The following is a 20,419-nucleotide window of genomic DNA, read 5'->3' on the forward strand; positions in this document are numbered from 1 at the left end:
AATGGGAGAGGATCAAAACCTGAGTGTCTCTGAGCAGGTTTAAGTCCAAGCAAAACTTCAAGAGAGCAACATGAATGGCTTCCTGCATGCTTGTTGCTAGGATGATTGTTTAAATGCTCTTGGAAGCCCACTTGAAACTAGGAGAAAAGCAACATCAATATAGAAAGAGAAGCGTTACAGTCATAAAACGCTGGAAAAAGAAGGCAAAGTGTACTTATGAATGTGGAATATAAGGTTCCAAATGGCTTGTTTCTATTTTGGAAGGGCAGCTCAGGCCTGGATGACAGCTCAGAGATCTTCCAACCTCTTGAAGGAGATTTGTCAAAGGCTGTTCTTGCCAAATAAATGCCGCTTTTAGGCTTATCAGTCATCAAGGTCTGAGCCTTGTTCTGGTTCACTGCAGCTCAGCAAAAAAAGTCTTTGATAAGATCCTCTGAATGAGCCAGCAAGGTCATCTCAAGAAAAAGCTGGATAGAACCCATTCATGGAGCATAATGGCATTCCATACAATAGCTGCAGAGAAAGGAACAAGGTTGCATCTTTAAAAAAAAAGTGGTATAAAAGAAATTCTAAGCTTTTTGTGCATGCATGTGGGCGTGAGAGGGTGTGCATAAGCATACAAAGAGGAAGAGATTCAAATAGAAGAGGTTTGTCTGATGATTTATGAAGAGAGTGGTCTCCAAAGGCTGAAAAAAATCCATTTAAAAATACTCGGATGGCCACATGATGCCAATAGCCATCCATAGTCCACAAGGATTGAGGCCGTGATTAAACTGCATCAATAAAATACTGGTGTTAAATAAATTTCTAGGGTAAGTTGGGGATACTTATAGGAGATGATTTATGTAACAAGGCAAAAAATGCTCAAATATTGAGAAATCAGCTGTAAGCATGTTGATTTGATTAAACTGTGTGTGTGTGTGTCTCTCTCTCTCTGTGTGTGTGTGTGTCTGTGTGTAAGGGGACGAACCTGACTATTTTGTTTGGTCTCACTTCACACTTTTTCAGTTTTTCAACCACAACTCAGCTCCCCACTTAGTTGTAATTTCTGATTTCAAGTCTACATGAAATTCAAAGGCACTTTGCCCAGCTGTTTCCACAACTGTTATGCAGTTTTAGATACAGGTAACAACAACAACAACAGAATAACAGAGTTGGAAGGGACTTTGGAGGTCTTCTAGTCCAACCTCCTGCTCAAGCAGGAAACTCTATACCAGTTTACTCTAATGAAGCTAGTTTTGCAACTAATATTATCCTCAGGTCACTGTAAATAATTCTGCATGTGTTCTTAAATTACTATTGTGCCACTCTGTATCAAAATTCAAAGAACAGCAGCGCCAAAGGGTAACTGGATTCCATTTCATGTATTTGGGTTCTGGTTGACATATTAGTTCAAGAAATGCAAACTAGAGAATTTCCTATTAAAATATGAAAACCAAAAGGGTCTTTGGATTAAATATCAATAATACTATTTTATGCAAACTTTTCACTGCATCCCGTTTTCATTACAGATGAAATGAGTTTCTCAAATCCATTTCAGATGGATGTAGATGAGCCTTCTTTATTTCTGAGAAAGAAGTCTCTACACTGCAACTTTTCAGATCTTGCTGCTTTGTGGCCAAAGAAATGTATAAAGGACAGGATAGGATAGGATAGGATAGGATAGGATAGGATAGGATAGGATAGGATAGGATAGGATAGGATAGGAGAGGAGAGGAGAGGAGAGGATAGGAGAGGATAGCTTTATGTGGCCTTGTGTGACTAGATACACAAGGAATTTGTCTCCAGTGCAGAAGCTCTCATTGTACATGCAAAGCAACAGAGTAATGACAATCATAACAATGATACCAATAAGAGGGAGGGTAGTAAAGAAGATGGGAACGATTATAATAATACTATAGCCATACAACATTGGGAAATACACTTAGACATAAGACAATGCTGTACCATGGGAATTAGATATTCAGCAGAATGATAGCATGAGGGAAAAAACTGTTTCTGTGTCCAGTTGTTTTGGCATGCAGTGCCCTATAGCAAGTGTCCCGGAAGGAGGAATTGAAACAGTTGGTGTCCAGAAGGTGAGGGGTCTGTAATTATTTTCTCAGCCCTCTTTCTGACCCGTGCAATATACAGGTCTTCTATGGAAGGCCGGCTGGTTGAATTTGTTCTTTCTGCAGTCCTAACTATCCATTGGAGTCTGTACTTGTCCTGTTTGGTTGCTGTGCCAAACCACACATTTACAGAAGTACAAATGATAGATTCAATAATTCTTCTGCAAAACTGTATCAATGGATGGAAACAATGGATGGAAACTAACCAAGGAGAGAAGTAATCTAGAACTAAGGAGAAATTCCCTAACAGAGGGAACAATTAACCAGTGGAACAACCTGCTTCCAGAAGCTGTGGATGACCCATCACTGAGGGCTTTTAAGAAGAGACTGGACAGCCATTTATCTGAAATAGCATAGGTCTCCTGCGAGAGCAAGGGGTTGGACTAGAAAACCTGCAACGTCACTTCCAAGTCTGTTACTGTTACCTGTTTCATTGTTGTACCAAACCAAATAGTTATATAAAGGTACAAATGACAGACTCAATAATTCCTTTGTAGAACTGTATCAACAGTTCCTGAGGCAATCTGAACTTCCTAAAAAAAAATGATGCAGGAAGAACATTCTCCATTGTGCCTTTTTGATGATGGTCCTGAGGTTAGGTAGACTTTTCACAGACTTTTCATATCTATTTAATAGGCTGGGGTAGAAATCAAGTTGTGCTAAGCCAAAATATTTTTTTTTTGTTTTGCATTTTAATCAATCTCATTCAATTCAATGGAAAAGAAATGGTTTGTGTTTCCTCCCCCCCCAGGAGAATTTCAACAGGGATCAATTTCCTACCTTCATTTCAATATAAGATGGGGAAGTGATTGTGGTTGACTGTCTTCCCTTTTACTGTGTGACCCTTAGTGAAAGGATACACAAAAGTCTGTTAGAAAATGAGTCACAAATGTTGCTGCTTCTCTTGAACTGCCCACACCTTTCCTTGACTTCTCGAATATTCCAGTTAAAAACCAAGGAAGGACATTATAACTTATATGAAAGCCAGAGAGCTGAAGTGCATTGGAGAATTATGGAAAGGAAGTTTTTAAAAATTCAGCAATACTAGCACTCTAGTTAGATTAGAGAGCCATTTCCTGCCAGAATAGATTGCATAAAGCCATTCCTTTGAAAGAGGTAATCTAAGTTTTTAAAAGGTGCTTGAATTCAACATGGGGGTTTTCTGGTCCTTCAGGAAGTCTGAACAGAAAGCTGGCAGTTCAGGCATTTGGCAGTCTCCAGTTCGAAATCCTTCCAGAATGATCAGAGCACTCATTTCAAATTTGAAATGAACCTTGAACTATTGCAGATTTAAAACATTCATGCACTTCAATCTGCCACATAATATGGAGGGAGAAAGAGGGGAGAAAAATAAAAATGCAAGCTCCTTTTTCGAAAAACAAGCCACATTTTAGTTTTCCTTGGTTTGATAGAAAAGACTAGCAAAGCTTTAATGAGAAACTTTCAGTCCCAAAAGGACAATAGGCAGGAAACACAGTACATCTTCTCTCTCTCTCTCTCTCTCTCTCTCTCTCTCTCTCTCTCTCTCTCTCTCACACACACACACACACACACACACACACACACACACACTCTTATACACAAAGATTTCATTTTTCTGCTAATGAGAGACTGAGGTCATGAGTTAAAGTGTTCTTTAAATTTGAAGCATGGAAGAAACCATAGTGAATGTGGGGGGGGGAGGAAACCTTTAAAAATTACAATGAGAACGCAAAGGATGGGCTCCCGAGGAGTTAAAAGAATCTTCTGTAACTTGACCCCCTTCATTAGAATTGTTTAAAATGTACCCAGGATGTTATTTAAATGCCTTAGTTATAGTTGTACATATGTGTGTATGCACACATTTGGACAAAAGAGGCATATACACAGTAGTGGGATTCAAATATGTGAACAACCAGTTCTCTGCGTGGATGCCGCTTCCAGAAATCCATTCTGGGCCTGGGCAACAAAAATTAGCTACCGGTTCTGCTGAAGTGGTACGAACCAGCTGAATCCCACCATTGCATATAGGTCAGATTTGAAATTTAACTGCTCTCCAAATTTAGAGACTAGGTGACTCTCTACCAGTGCTCAAGCCTCACTACCTGTCCAGCAGCATTTCTTCCTGCCAAACATGGGGGTTGCACTGATGTGTTTGGAAAATTGGGGATCTAGATGTTGTCTCCCCCCTTTGATTCTATGGATGAAGATTCAGTCTTATTCCAGGAGCTCAGGTTTCTACAGGTACTCCTTGACTTATGACTAAAAAAATGAGCCCCAAAATTCTGAGACATTTGTGAAGTGAATTTTGCCTCCCAAATACGACTTTCTTGCCACAGTTGTTAAGTGAATCACTGCGGTTGTTAAGTTAGTGACATGGTTGTTAAGTGACTGACAGCCTGGGTTTTCCTCATGGTTCTGACTCCACTTAGTTTACTTGAGGTCAGCAACGGTGCATTACGCAGGACGTGAGGCAGGATTTATTAGGGAATCAAGACTATGGATCTTTTTTGTATGTGAAAGGGCAGGCAAAAGAATGATTATCTGTTTGATCTGTAGCTATGAAGTGCTGATCCGTGGTATTAGTCAGCATTTTTCAGACAGATAAAAGGAATTTATCTTTAGAGCAATCTGGCCAAATTGTCCGGCATTGTTTTGTCTACAAAACAATTTTAAATGTTGTATATCACTCAAAGACTTTGCATGTTTCGGTGGTCTTAAAAATTTGGCAAAATAAATTATCAGCCCAGTTCAACAGAAATTACCAACCATTACATCCCTCTTTTCCATTTAAATCACACTTTAAACATGCAATGTTTTAATAACATTTGTATTTAAGATTTACATTTGAAGATGTTGTAAACTGTTGCTATTCATGAAGAGTCAGTAGTCCAAACACAGTGTTTCTCAACCTGGGCAACTTGAAGACGTACACTATGGACTTCAACTATCAGAATTCTGGGAGTTGAAGTCCATATGTCTTAAATTTGCCCAGGTTGAGAAACACTGGTCTAACATATTCAGTTAGTCAGACAATCAATCAATCAATCAATCAGGCAATATGGCTGGTCAGTGTATAATATTAAAATATGCACTTTGCCTGCAACATTATTTTTTTGTTTATTTAATTTCTAATAACTTATATGTTTATTAAGGAAATAGTACAAAAATTAAACTATGCTTAAAATCTTCATTTGTTTTTAACAAGTCCCAGAGTAGTTGTAGAAAGCAAAATAAAAACAAAAAAGATGCTAAATATCATTCTTATCTATCTTCTAGTTCAGAGGTCCCCAACCTTTTGGGCACCAGGGACTGGTTACATGGACAGAGGTTTTTCCGCAGACCGGAGGGGGCGTGGTTTTGTGTGCTGCCTGCATCCCATGAATGGGGCTTTGCTTGTTTGTGCAGACCAGTTGCTGGCATGCCACGGCCCGGTGCCGATCCACAGATCGGGGGTTGGGGACCCTTGTTCTAGATAGATGAATCTCATAAATATTTAAAATAAATAAATCAAGGGAACAAATGGCAAGCTAGAAGGTAAACTCTTACACAAAGCATACCCACTATCTACTGTATTCTGCTGCAGTTCTTCAAAATAAGTCTCTTCTTTTTTTCCTCAAATGGAACCTTCCTTTTTTCCATTTGCACACACAACAACTGGCATCTAAAACTCCAGCCTGCAGCTATGCATATGTTAGCTTCAGCACTGTGTGATAGCCTTGCATTAACTGGAATTTGGCTCACATTAAATGCAATATGGTATCAAAGTTAAACATTACAATATTCAAACTCGCACTGTTGTGACTTAGCTGTATTTGTATTTTAAGAGAAAGCCCCATTTGTATCAAAGGAGGAACACCACAAACTGTAGAATTACAAGCCTGCAAGACTGGACTGAAGAACTAAATTTGAGCTTTAGATGTTGGTGACTCATTTTGTATAAAACTCCATATGTCATTGGTCAAGTTTGAAACTGACCTTCAGCAAAATCAGAAATGTTTCCGAATTTGAATCCTCACGTCTGATTGAAACATCACAACTCCATTCATTATATCTAAATATTTGTATATTCGGAAACGAAGCTGAATGCATCTATGACGTAGCACTAATGAGACAAAAGTTAATATCCAAAAACTGGATATAGGAATTTCCGTTGCAAAGAAAAGCAGAGACTTGCACCCAGTTTTCTGAACTTTGGTTGTTGAGTGAATCACTGCAGTTACAGTAAGTGAATTTCATGGGCATTAAATGAATCTGAGATTTCCCATGGATTTTTCTTATCGGAAGCCAGCTGGGAAGATCCCAAATAGCAAGTTATATCACCTTGGGACCTGTAGCCACTGTAAATATATGCCAGTTCCAAGTGCCTGAATTTTGATCCGATAACCATGGGGATGATTCAATGGACATAGATGTGAGGACTGGTCATAAATCATTTTTTTCAGTGTTATTGTAATTTTCTAATGGTGTCTAAATAAATGGTTGAGGTCTATCTGTAGATGTTTCTTCTTCCTAAAATGGGTTTTAAGCATGTGGCTATTATTTTTTCCACTACCCCAAATTAAAGCTGACTTTAGGTTGAATCATTTGTATTTCTATTTCTGTTAAGAAAGAGGCTGCTTGATGCCATTTACAATAAGTGGACATTAATTAATGTTAAATTACAAAAGAATTCCCATTGAATTGGATATGACATCTACATTAATAGTCAGTGAGTTTATTCTGATTAATGTTATCACAGCCGTTAAGTGCTGGGATTTATAATCATTTGCCAGGACTGCTAACCGAAAGCTCTTTAGTCAGATTTTTCATGAAGGGAAACAAGCATAAAATGTAATGAAAGTCTACCATTAATTTAAATAAATATTTTGTAACATATGTATACTGAGCACCATCATGCAAGACCTTGGGCTGAAGAGAGTCTAGGCTGATGCTTCAGGAAAGTGGAAGTCCCCTCTATTCTTGGATTTACATATTTACTAAACAAACAGGAATATAATCTTTTGAATTGCATACTAAGGTTAAGACTGGGAAGGTGTAAATTTGAGCTAAAGTCAAATTTAAAGTATTAGGACTTGTGTTTATAGTCATTCCATAACAATCATTCCATCCCTGTATTTGTCTGCCCATATCTTTCTATAAAGCAGTGGTTCTCAACCTATGGGTCGGGACCCCATTTGGGGTCGAATGACCATTTCACGGGGGTCGCCAAACAACGCAGTCCGCCATTTTTTCCCCTTTTCCTTAGCTGTGCTACTCCCTTTTATTCTATTGGCTTTTGAAAGCCAATAGAATAGACTCTCTTGAATAGAGTCTAATTCTATTGGCTTTCAAAAGCCAATAGGAATTGTCCAGGCTGTCTCTGCCCTGCTGAGCCCGCCAAAAGTCCCATTCTACAAATGGTGCTGCACCAGTTGAGTAGTCCTCGACTTACGACCGGTTGAGTAGTCCTTGACTTACGACCGGTTGGGGGTCGCAGCATTAAAAAGGTTGAGAACCACTGCTATAAAGGGTCCTTGACTTATGACCACTATTTGAGTCCCTTCCATTTCTAAGTTGGGAGGTTGTTAAGCAATAGCAATAGCCCTTAGACTTATGTACCGTTTCACAGTGCTTTACAGCCCTCTCTAAGCAGTTTACAGTCAGCATCTTGCCCCCAGCAATCTGGGTGCTCATTTTACCGACCTCAGAAGGATGGAAAGCTAAGTCAACCTTAGGCCAGTGAGACTTGAACTGCTGAACTGCTGGCAGCCGGCATTCAGCAGAAGTAGCCTGCAGTACTGCATTCTAACCACTGCACCACCACAGCCAAGGGATTCATGACTGATCTTATGACCTTTTTATCTTGGTATTTCAGTGAATCACACAGCCATTAAGTAGATTTGGCTTCCCCCCTTGACTTTGCTCGTAAGAATCTCGCTAGGAAGTTTGTAATAGATGACCGGGTGAGCTCAGGACACTGCAACTGTCATAAATACATGCAACTGGTCAAGTAGCCCAATTTTGACCACTTAGCTATGGGGACTCTGTGATGGGATAAGTGGGAGGATAGATTGTAAGTTTTTCAGTGCTGGCATAATTTTGAATGGTAGCAAAATGAATGGTTGTAAGTTGAGAATTATCTGTACAATCCTAGTCATCACTCCAAGAATGCCATCTTGATTTAAAAAAATTGTACTGGTGGGATCCAGGAAGAGAGCTTTCTCTGCCATTGCCCTGCCCTTTGGAACATCTTACCAAAGAGGTGGGCTGGGGGTGTGACATGATAGCAGTGTTCCAATATCTAAGGTGCTGCCACAAAGAAGAGGGAGTCAAGCTATTCTTCAAAGCACCTAAAGGCAGGACAAGAAGCAACGGATGGAAACTAATCAAGGAGAGAAACAACCTAGGACTAAGTGGAAATCTCCTGACAGCTAGAACAATTAACCAGTGGACTCGCTTGCCTCCAGAAATTGTGGGTGCTCCAATACTGGAGGTTTTTAAGAAGAGACTGGACAACCATTGGTCTGAAATGGTATAGAGTTTCCTGCCTTAGCAGGAAGTTGGACTAGAAGACTCCATGATCCCTTCTAACTCTGTTATTCTGTTATTCTGTTCTGTTAGGTGGGCCCTAACTCTTCTGGCCTCCAGAAAAAGTGTTAAGACCTGGCTCTGCCAATTGGTATCAGGATCAACGAGTGATGTGAAACCCCAGGGATGATGGGCATTGTGAAGATGTTCTCTTTGTCCTGTTAACTTTTTCACTTTTAATTCTGTAAATCTACCTTTAAAATTTTGTTTTAACTTTGTTCCTACTTATACTTTTATATGATGATCCACTTTTATTGTAAGCTGCCCAGAGATGTGCTGAATAAAGAAATAAATAATTGTCAAAATACTGTTATTTATATTGTCAGTATGTGATACTAAACAGATCCATAGATGAACTGAAAACTCAGTTTTTCCTAAAGATGTATGGGGTTCCCAGTTTTCAGATGACTGAGTCCAAAACCCCCAAAATGATTAATATTTCATTAGGAAATCCAAGGAAACTGTATTCTACAAATGAAATTTTAGAAAAATAATATTAATGCCTCATGGCTGAATTGTTCCAGATAAGCCAACTCCTGTTAAGAAAATGTTTTGAGTTATCCTCTTCCTTGAACATATTCCAGAAGCACAATTCACAATTCTCTAGGCCAGTATTTTTCAACTTCGGCAACTTTAAAAAGGGTGGACTTCAACTCCCAGAATTCTCTAGCCAACTGAAGTCCACACATTTTAATGTTGCCAAGGTTAAAAAACTCTGCTCTGTGCAATGTGTCTGCTTGCCAACATACTGGCTTGGTAGACTTTCACAACTGGAAATCACCCATCTGGTAGGATCTGAATTGCAAATGAAATGCAATTATTTTGTTTGCCACCCAGAGTTTCTTGGATAATCACACAGCCATAATAACTGAATGAACAAGCAACCCAAATAATACATCAGGTTTCTGGAAAAGTATCATGGCTCAAGCAAAGAGAGGGGTGGAGGGGAATCACCAGTAGATGGAACTGCAGGAAGAAGATGACCTCCAAAATCTCTTCTCATCAAGGCCTTCAAAATATATACATATGGCTAATGCTGGGAATTGAGCACTAAGACACGGCCAATATTTCCCAGTACTTATATACTGTAGAGCTACAGAACTGATTTTGACTGATTTTGGTTGACAATATTTGAATGTCTGATGATAACAGTGATTTCTTGGGCAACTCTTTACATAATTGAGTTATTTTCTCAAAATGAAGGTAGGTTTGAAGTAAATTAGTCACTGAGGGACTGCAAACTATTTATAGGATAAGTGAGGTCACACAAAGGTACGATATTAATCTTTGTGTTTTGTAATTAGGGACTACTTGGCTAAGGTAAGAGTGAGTATTTTGATGAACTGGGGAGCCCAAAACACAGAGAAACGATTAACAGAGTTGGAAGGGACATTGGGGATCTTCTAGTCCAACCCCTTGCTCAATATCATACAGCATTTCAGACAAATGGCTGTTCAATCTCTTCTTAAAAACCTTCAACATTGGAGCACCCACAATGTCTGGAGGCAAGCCGTTCCACTGATTAATTGTTCTCACTGTCAGACAATGTTTTCTTATTTCTAGGTTGGTTCTCTCTTTGATTAGTTTCCATCCAATGCTTCTTGTCCTGTCTTCAGGTGCTTTGGAGAATAAGTTGACCCCCTCTTCTTTGTGGCAGCCTCTCAAATATTGGAAGACTGCTATCATGTCACTCCTAGTTCTCTTTGTTAGACTAGACATACCCATTTTTTGCAGCTATTCATCATACTTTTTATAATGAGCCCAAAAAAGACAAGCAGCATTTTTTAGCATACAGAATTAAGTTAAGAAGCTTTATTCTCGTTTCAGATTGGCTTCATTAAGTTACCAGATGTTGCCATAATAAAGCTAATTCAGAGTGAAGGATTCACACATGGCTGTGATAGAAGAATGGAATGGAATAATAAAGGCTACACAGAAATACCTGAGGTTGGATTTATTATGGACCATATAATAATCTTTAAAGTCTCCCAAATAAATTTCATTTTATGGATAGTATTTCAAAACTATCATACCATTAATCAAAAACTCTTGGGGTATAAGGACCATAGTATTTTTTTCTAAACCAACAGTTTTTCCTCACACAGGCATAAAGGTTCTCGTTTACTCCAGAAATAAAACTGTGTTTGTTACAAATGATCAAAAGGATGGAGTATTATCCCTGACACTTTCATTCACATCATTGCAAATGAAGACAACTCAATTCTATCATAAAATGAGTTTTTCTACTTTCAATGAAGAAGGAAAAAACATAATGATTCCTATTTCCAAAGAGGAAATAAAATGGTAAACTGTTATACACAAACCAGCAATATGTATATTATGATAGTTTCATGACTAAAATATGATGTAAAACAAATCCAGAAAAGACCACCCATTACTAAGTATTTTAATATCAGGAGTCAAATTCAAAAGAAGGAGAAGAACAGGAACACAAAATAAAAAAGCTACAGAATTGGAAGGGATCTTTGAGGTTAACTGTTCTAAGCCCTGGTGGATAGAGACAGTTACAGTGGGGAGAAGCACACTATCTCTGATAAACTAGGTTTAAGGGATAAATTGTCATGGAGTAAATCTACATAATCCTTAAGAGTTGAAAACAACTCGATGGCATGTAATCAATCTATCCTAATCCCTAGTTCATTGCAAAATCCACGAGAGCATCTCTGACAGATTACCACCATTTAGCCTTTGTTCTGAAAACCTCCAATGAAATAGAATTTACCAATTCTGTTGTAGCCGTTTCTTCTGTCTGACAGCTCATATAGTCAGAAACCTCTTCCTAAAATTTACCTTGTACACACTTTTGGTGTCTTAATCCTGGTCCTAACCACTGGGGCAACAGAGAATAGATTCACTTGCATGTCTACAGCCTGGTGGCATCCATGTATTCATTCCCTAAATTGTATCCAACATAATTGGAAGCAAAACAGAATAACAGAGTTTATTTTTTACACTATCATAACTTAGAATGGTTGCTAAGTGAGGCAGTCGGTAAATGAGGTCTACCTGTAATCAAGTAATTGCTCATTCATCCTAGTTTATTCAGCTTGTAGTCCAAAATGACTTTATGGCATTGGGAAAGCTAATTGCTTCATATTCCAACTCTCTAACCCCGAGTTTTACAAATCTACATTCTAATCTATATGCTGTAGTGATCGATTACTCCTCTCAAAAAGGGGTTGGGTTAGATGATCTCTGAGGTCTCTTCAAACTGTTCCACTCAATGGTGCTATAATTTAGCATCATTTATAATTCTCCTTTTTTTGAGGGAACTGGGCGGTTTAGAAATATGAAATATAAATAAATAATTTTAAAATAAATCAGTCTTATCCCTGCTGAAAAAAGAAATAACTCTTTTTCATTTTGCTGGCCTGTTTAAAAATGTGAGACTCTGTCACAAGTAGGGATAGAAAACACGCTGTCCCCCAAAGCAAGCTACTCTGATTGTTTTCCTCCACACCTCCCAGCCTAGCAGGATGGCCCTTTCCAGTTTAGCTGACTGTGTAAGAAAGCATTTGGCTGCAGCTTTTCACTGTTGGACTTTTTTACAACTGCCTCTGGGGTCAGTGTGTGGCTGAGGCCCAGAGAGGGTGCTTTTTTTCTTTTTTTTCTTTTTCTTTTTGAATATATAGATGGCATTTGCAGATGGCCTTTTGCTTTGCAGCACACTAGATTCTCACTGAAATGAAAAAAAAAATGGAGAGAAAATTAAAATTACGCAGGTGATGGAATCTGCGCAGCACCAGGAAGGGTGTTACTCTGCAGACTAGGGCCACACAAAGCCTCACGTTGGAGACCCAGACACAAGAAATCTCTTTGCATTTCTCCCTCTTTTTGACTCTTTAAGAGTGGGGGTGTCTAACCTTGGCAACGTGAAGACATGTGGACTTCAATTCCCAGAATTCCCCACCCAGCTATGCTTCAAGTTGCCAAGGCAGGACACCCCTGCTCTAGACAGCCTGCCTAACTGGACCTCGCTAACCTCTCCTTGTTTTCTCTACGCTAAAAAAAATCTCCCCAATATTGTCACCTTTTCACATTCTCTGCCACATGCTGGTGACAACCCAGGCTGATTCCAAAGGACAGTTGTGGAAGTCAGGAGAAAAGTGACATGGAACAGGAGGAGCTGCCGATCCAGCCTCTGCGCTGACATTGAGTCTCCTTGGTGAAGGCAGTGAGGGCCTTGGAAATATCCATCAGCCTGTCTGCCTGCCTCCAGCACGAGCTGAAGTGGGGAAGTTGCCGGAGAAGCTAGTAAAATTTTAATGCACTCTGTAGTGCGGTCATGTCATACTCACTCATGGCAAATAATCCCCGATGCCTGCAAGAGGTAAAATGGAGCTGTAACATGCTCGCCTCCTAACCCGAGCTGACAGCAATGATGTACGACTACCATTAGTGGAAAATATCACTTCAACTAACCCATGATCCAGCTCTGCTAAGGGTCATATTATCCATGAGGAACAAATTACATTCCCAAAGTAAATACAAATTTTCAACACAAAATGGGCCCACTCCAAAATAATAAAAAAAAGAAGCAGGGAGGGAAGGAGAAGTGTGGCACTGAATTGAACATGTGGGTGTGGAGAAAAGGAAGCTTTTGTTACCTGTGACAACGAGTTGTGGAGTGACAAAAGTGACAGCTGCTGGAATGAATCACCTCCAGAAATCAGGCAAAAGTCTGGAACTGAGTGTTGAGCAACCTCGGAGACCTGGGAGATCCCATTTCTCCTCAAACCGCAGAACCAGTTCTGCCTCAGGAGCCTCTTACATGTGGTAGTTGGCAGATAGAAGAAAGATTTGGATCCTGTTTCCTCTCCTTTCTTGCTAGAATTCCAGCGAAGTACACACAAGAGCAATTTGTTGCTAGTCAACACACAGGAAGGAGCCTGGCTCATTAGTTGAGCTCATTGTTTGCATGACAAAGTTCTCACATTGAATGGAGGAAAATCTAGGCATCTCTAATCTCATCAGAGGAGATTAGATGCATTAGATTACCCTTTCCATTTTCTTTGGTCACTGGTTGAGCTAAAGATGTTGAGACTAGAAAGAGTGCAGAGAAGAGCAACAAAGATGATCAGGGGACTGGAGGCTAAAACATATAAATGATTGCTAGAATTGGGTATGTCTAGTTTAATGAAGAGAAGGAGAAGGGGTGACATGATAGCAGTGTTCCAATATCTCAGGGATGGCCATAAAGAACAGGGAGTCAAGCTATTCTCCAAAGCACCTGAAGGCAGGACAAGAAACAATGGATGGAAAATAATCAAGAAGAGAAGCAACCTAGAACTAAGGAGAAATTTCCTGACAGTTAGAACAATTAATCAGTGGAACAACCTGCCTCCAGAAGCTGTGAATGTTCCAACACTGGAAGTTTTTAAGAAGAGATTGGACAACCATTTGTCTGATATGGTATAGGGTTTCCTGCCTGAGCAGGGGGTTGGACTAGAAGACCTCCTAGGTCCCTTCCAATTCTATTCTATTCTATTCTATTCTATTCTATTCTATTCTATTCTATTCTATTCTATTCTATTCTACTCTACTCTACTCTACTCTACTCTACTCTACTCTATTCCATTCCATTCCATCCCATCCCATCCCATTCCATTCTAGACCCCATAGTTCAACCTAAGCTACAAATATTATCTTCTGAATTATTTTAACAAAACAAAACAAAAATGTGGGGCAGTTAGCATAGGAAGAGAGAGGAAAGAGAAAGAGAGAGAAAGAGAGAGAGAGGGAGAGGAAAGAGAGAGAAAGAGAGAGGAAAGAGAGAGAGAGAAAGAGAGAGAAAAGAAAGAGAAAGAGAGAGAGAGGAGAGAGAGAGGGAGAAGAAAGAGAGAAAGGGAGAGGAAAGAGAGAGAGAGAAAGAGAGAGGGAGAGGAAAGAGAAAGAGAGAGAGAGAAAGAGAGAGAGTGAAAGAGAGAGAAAGAGAAAGAGAGAGAGAGGGAGAGGAAAGAGAGAGAGAAAGAGAGAGGAAAGAGAAAGAGAACGAGAGAGAGAGAGGGAGAGGAAAGAGAGAAAGAGAGAGAGGGAGAGAGGGAGGGAGAGGGAGAGGGAGGGAGGGAGGGAGGGAGAGAGAGAGAGAGAGAGCACGATTCTAGGATTCCGTTTTTTTCTCCTGTCACTTGAAGCAAAAAGGGTTTGATGAAGAGTCCTGCCACCTTGCTGGTTCAGGAAAAAAATACAGTAAAAAAAGAAAACAAGGACTTCTCTGCCCTAATATAATTTGGGGTGTAGTAGTTATAGATGGGACATGGTCCACAGAATTCAAGTTATTCCATTCTTTCCTTCTTGACAGACCTTGTTAAAGAGACTTTTCAATAATCATGCTTGGAAAAGGAATTATTTTAGCTCTTAGGTTCAGGCCAAACAACCTGTCATTTCCTGACTTATTTTCTCAGGATTTTCCTCACTTTTAATGCTATAAGCTGCTGCCATTTTCAGACAAGTTGGGGGGGGAACCGAGAGAAAAAAGAGAGAGAGAGAAAGAGAGAGAGAGAGAGAGGGGGGGGGAGAGGGAGAGAGAGGGAGAGAAATCCCAGCGATTACTATCTGTCTGAATGAAAGGAAGTTCCAACTTGTCAGTTAAACAAAGCAATAACACAGAGCTCTTCTTTATAGTCTGTGTTTTCATCCAACAGACCATTATCACGTCATGCCAGAGTGTTCCCTTCTCCAGGTCACTTGGTTTAAAATGACATGGATAATGCACATGTCAGGAAGCTGACAGCTTTGACTGTCCTTCAGAGATTTAAGAAAAGAGAGAAAAGGGGAAAAAAACGAGCAAAGGAAAGGAAAGAAAAATGCCTGTTCATATCTGTGGTCCACGCCTCGGGTCTATCTTCGAAGTCAGGCAGAACATGATTTCTCCAGGGACCCCTTTTTTCATTTCCTGATTTTAAAGAAATCAAATAAGCACCATTTGTCTTCATCTGAATATGCTTGACCCGTTCAAATGACGGTATGTCACTTTTTTCTTTCTTTCCCTTTTTCTTTTTTATGAGAACAAGCAACGTTTGCTGAATTTGCAATGAAGGGAACGGAAGACTCTTAGAACGCTGTCGAGACGTGCCTGCGCACGAAGGATTGAAAGCACCTTCTCCGGAGGGAACCGATTCAATTTAAGAAGGCAACTTATTTTTCTTTAAAATTCACACCGAATGAATTCATCTCACTCCTGGTGAAGGGTGGGGAGAAATGAAAAACACCTTGAAATTGGAAGGCTCAAGGTGAGGAGAAGAACCTGGGGCTTTAAGGTGAGTAGTGTTAGATACACATCTCCATCTACAGAATGTGGTCAGGGAATCCTTTGATCAGTTGCATCCCTTTCTGGACTTGGAGGCGTGGCTTAGTGACCCATGTCTCAGTCAACTTCTGATTGGATTACAAATAGTACGTCAACGCTGCTAACACCGGATGTTTTTGCTTTGACAACAGTTAGAGATGCAACCATTTTCTTCTTATGTTTCACTTTTAGAGTTAGATGATGCTGGGGGGGGGAGGGATGTGCATGAGAGTTTAGATAGACATAATAAAATTGGACTAGCATGTGAACCAAGGTTAATGAAATAAGAGATAAGAAGAATTGGCCAGGCTGGAGAACTGGAGGGAGAACCTGCATTTCAAACTAATTGAAGAATGTGATTTATGACAGTTAATTGGAGGAGGGAATTGTGCTTTGATACTATGTGCTCAAGGGAGGGGAATCCAGTTTTTGGCTTCAACTGTGTTAGTGCGGATGCTATGCTACTCAAATAAAGATTCTTTAAGGTAAACAATGCCTCAGAAGTTCTTTGAAGAGTTTCATCTGACATAGTCCTTGACTTACAACCATTCACTTAGTGACTGTTCGAAGTTACATTGGCGCTGAAAAGAGTGACTTATAATTAGTCCCCACATTTACAACCATCATATCATCCCCACATTCATGTGATCAAAATCCAGATGCTTGGCAACTGATATGTATGTATGATGGCTGCAGCATCCCAGGGTCATATAAGTGTCATGTGAGATCTTCCCAGACTACTTCCAACAAGCAAAGTCAATGGGGGAAGCCAGATTTACTTAACAACCACGTGATTCACTTAACAACTAAACTGATTTGCTACTGTACTTTGCTTTTAAAAAAACTTGGCCTACATGACCAACCATTGCCTGTGTTATATCGTATATAACTGGCCTGATATAGCCTCACACTCTCTCCCTCCACCACCACACATAGAGTAATATGATCACAAAGGTACAATGGGTGTATGTTTTCACTGTTTAGTTCTAGAGTGTTCACTGCTATCATTTTTGCACCAGCAGGAGTACATCACAATTAAGCTTGACTTTCATGCCTTGCTGGATAGTTAAGATGTCTATATAAATAAATAAAACAAAACAAGAACTGATACATCACGAGGTTTAATTCATCACTGACAAAATTATGGTTCCTAAACTGCAGATGCCATAGTCAATACCAACATTATTCCCCAACAAGAAGATCACTAATCATGCTTGCATTCCAAACATAAATACTGTCAATGAAAGCTGTGTAGCCTGTTAATTAGTTTTGTAGTAATTTAACTGGATTGAGAAAACAGTTTTAATTTGTTATGGCCATTTATATATTAACAATTCCATGGAGCTTTGTTTCTGGAGGCTGGGGAAGGGGAACACATGCATAACACAATTTATATTGTATTATCTGTATTCATCTGCCCTCCTATGATGTCCAGTGTTTTAAGCTAAGAAATATAATGGTGTCGATCCAATATAATATATTTTGCAGCCAGTGAATCCATATTTGAAATAGATTCCAGTGTGTTCTGAGAACCAACTCTGCAAATAAAAGAACTTTGTAGGACAAAAGAAAATCTTTACCACCCAATTTTCAAGCATCAATATTCAACAAAACAAAAGTCAATATGGTAGTCCTCGACTTATAACAGTTCATTTAGTGACTGTTCACAATTACAATGGCATTGAAAAAATGATCTAATCACCATTTTTCACACTTATGATCATTGCAATATCCCTATGGTCACATGATCAAAATTTGGATGCTTGGCAACTGACCTTATTTACGACTGTTGCAAAGCCCCAGGGTCACATGATCACCTTTTGTGACCTTCTGACAAGCAAAGTCAATGGGTAAGCCAGATTCACTTAACAACCGTGTTACTAACTAAACAACTGCGGTGATTCACTTAACAACTATCACAAGAAATGTCGTAAAATGGGGCAGAACTCGCTTAACAAATGTGTCACTTAGCAAGAGAAATTTTAGGCTCAATTATGGTCATAAGTCGAGGACTACCTGTATTTAAAATACCGTAAATGCCAGCGTATAATACGACTTCCGTGAGTGCTGAAATTGGCACCAAAGACGGGGGTCGTCTTATACGCCGGAAATACTGGTAGTTTCCGGCGTATAAGACGAAGTTCTAGGAATGCGGCCCGGCTATAAAGATGGGGGTCGTCTTATACGCCGGGTCGCCTAATACGGTGGTATATACGGTAGCAGAATTACTGATTTTGCACAAATAACCAGAATACTGTCACAGGAGTCAAAGCTAATTAATGAAGTACATGGTCCCACCATCCACAAAACAACATAATATTTTTCACATCATTAATTTAATTATTTAAATTAATTAAATAATTTCACATAATTAATAATAACAAATAAGTCCATATTATTTTCTAAGGCAACTTGGATTAAAACACCTACAACCATTGGGGATATTGAAAGTGGATGATAGACATGACCCAATTACCTATCCTTATTCAAAGCAGCAATTCTTAATCTTTGCAATGTTAAGATGTGTGGACTTCAATTTCCAGTATTCTAGCTAGGGAATTCTGGGAGTTGAAGTCCACACATATTAAAATTGCTGAGACTGAAAACACTGGTTTTAACAGTAGGTCTTGCAGACGTATGCATGACTCCATTTTGGATAAACTGTATAGAATCACAGGATGGTTTATGCCTCAGACAAAGGGGCAAACAGGAAATTCCCACTATAGAGCTATTGAAGTCTACAGTAAGTGAATTATGGATCCAGTAACTCAACAGAGGAAAAATCATCTTTGGTCAAGCATGGACCATGATGGGATGTTGAGGTTATAGATTTAGCACAGCAAACATTTTACACATTTCAGAGTAAAATTCACATGAACTAAAATAAAATGTAAGAACTATGAACCACGAACCATACCAGAAATAACTGCATAAAGGGGGAATATGATACCAGAAACTGACTTTACCTTTTCTTCTTGATCACTGTCGCTGTCACACTGAAATAGAAAAGAAAATATTACCTTCAAAAACAATCCACAGATGTCGAAAGCTTTCTGTGTTAATGAAAATCCATTTCAAGGGTGTAACCTATAGAGGTATAATCTTTCAGAACACATCAAGTTTTTCCGCAGGGTTGAAAATGGCCCACCTGGTGGAGGGCCACAGCATGTCTAACTAATATCAAATACAACCTCAATTACATGGAACAACTCTGTCCTCCATTCAAGGTCAACATTTTCCCTACGTTTTGGCCAAATTAGCCAGACTATGAGAAATCTTAGCATCTAACTGACCTTGTCTGGGCATGGAAGCTAAGCAGATTCAGGCCTAGTTAGTATTTGGATGGGAGATTATCAGGGAATGCCAGGGCTGCAGATTAGCTTGAAAAGTCAACAAACAACACCCTGGAAGAAGGCAATGCCAAACAACATAATGTTGAAAAGAAAACTGCATAGATGTGTTCATGTGTTCATCCAGAAGTTGAGTTCAACCTAAAGGGGATTGGACTCTACATTTTCTGTACCAGATATGACAGTTCACTGTCATAAATTGTAAATCTTTAGAAGTAGTCCTCAACTTACGGCCACAACTCATTTATGGCAAATTATGATGACACACTAAAATGATGATGCATGCCCAATGCCCTCACCTCTCCAGCCTTTCATAATTGCTCCTGAATATTTGATGCAAGAATGTAAGTCAGGGATCTCCAAACCTGGCTGTTTTAAGACTTGTGGACTTCAACTCCCAGAATTCTGGGAACTGAAGTCCACAAATCTTAAGGCACCAAGTTTGAAGACCCCTGATGTAAGTCATGACATCTTCACATTTCTCATTGCTTTTAATGGACAAGCTCAAACTGAACGCAGCAATATTTAAGAAACAAACAATGGAAATACTTTTACACTCAGTATGTTATTAAACTGAAACCAGAGTCATTTGTGAAGGAAAAGATTATTGATAACTACTATAGTGGGGGGAGGGGGGCACGGTGGTTCAGAGGTTAACGACACTGAGCTTATCAGCTAGAAAGTTGACAGCCCAGATTCGAGACCCGAGTGCCACACAAAGGGGTGAGTTCCCATTACTTGCCCCAGCTCCTGCCCACCTAGCAGTTTGAAAGCATGAAAATGCGAGTAGATAAATAGGTACCACTTTGGTGGGAAGATAACAGCATTCTGTGTGCCTTTGGCATATAGCCTTGCTGGCCACATGACCACAGAAATATCTTTGGACAATGCTGGCTCCCATGGCTAGGAAACAGAAATGAGCACCACCATAGAGTCAGATACGGCTGGACAGGAAAACCTTTACCTTTACCTTCAAAACAGTTGGTGGATGCTGAATTGCGGACAGCATATCTGAAGTATACAATATGGGAGATGGCAGTAGAAGTGTCTCTCACCCTTTAGTCTGGGTTTGTGATCTTCCCCAAAGTATCTATTTGGCC

At 39.6% G+C, this 20,419-nt stretch overlaps 1 protein-coding gene across 9 annotated transcripts in view; it reads right to left on the reverse strand.

Moving 5' to 3' along the window:
• The window catches only part of AUTS2 (activator of transcription and developmental regulator AUTS2), a 675,541-nt gene that overhangs the window by 281,085 nt on the left and 374,037 nt on the right, over window positions 1–20,419 (reverse strand). For all 9 annotated transcript variants that reach the window (XM_039342048.1, XM_039342066.1, XM_039342057.1 and 6 more), the window contains one exon: window positions 18,936–18,965. In XM_039342048.1, coding sequence (XP_039197982.1) covers window positions 18,936–18,965 — 30 coding nt within the window. The remainder of the gene's footprint in view (window positions 1–18,935; window positions 18,966–20,419) is intronic.

Source organism: Crotalus tigris, unplaced genomic scaffold (assembly GCF_016545835.1).
Source record: "Crotalus tigris isolate CLP2741 ecotype Arizona unplaced genomic scaffold, ASM1654583v1 scf7180000017550.10884619, whole genome shotgun sequence".
Classification (NCBI taxonomy): Eukaryota; Metazoa; Chordata; class Lepidosauria; order Squamata; family Viperidae; genus Crotalus; species Crotalus tigris.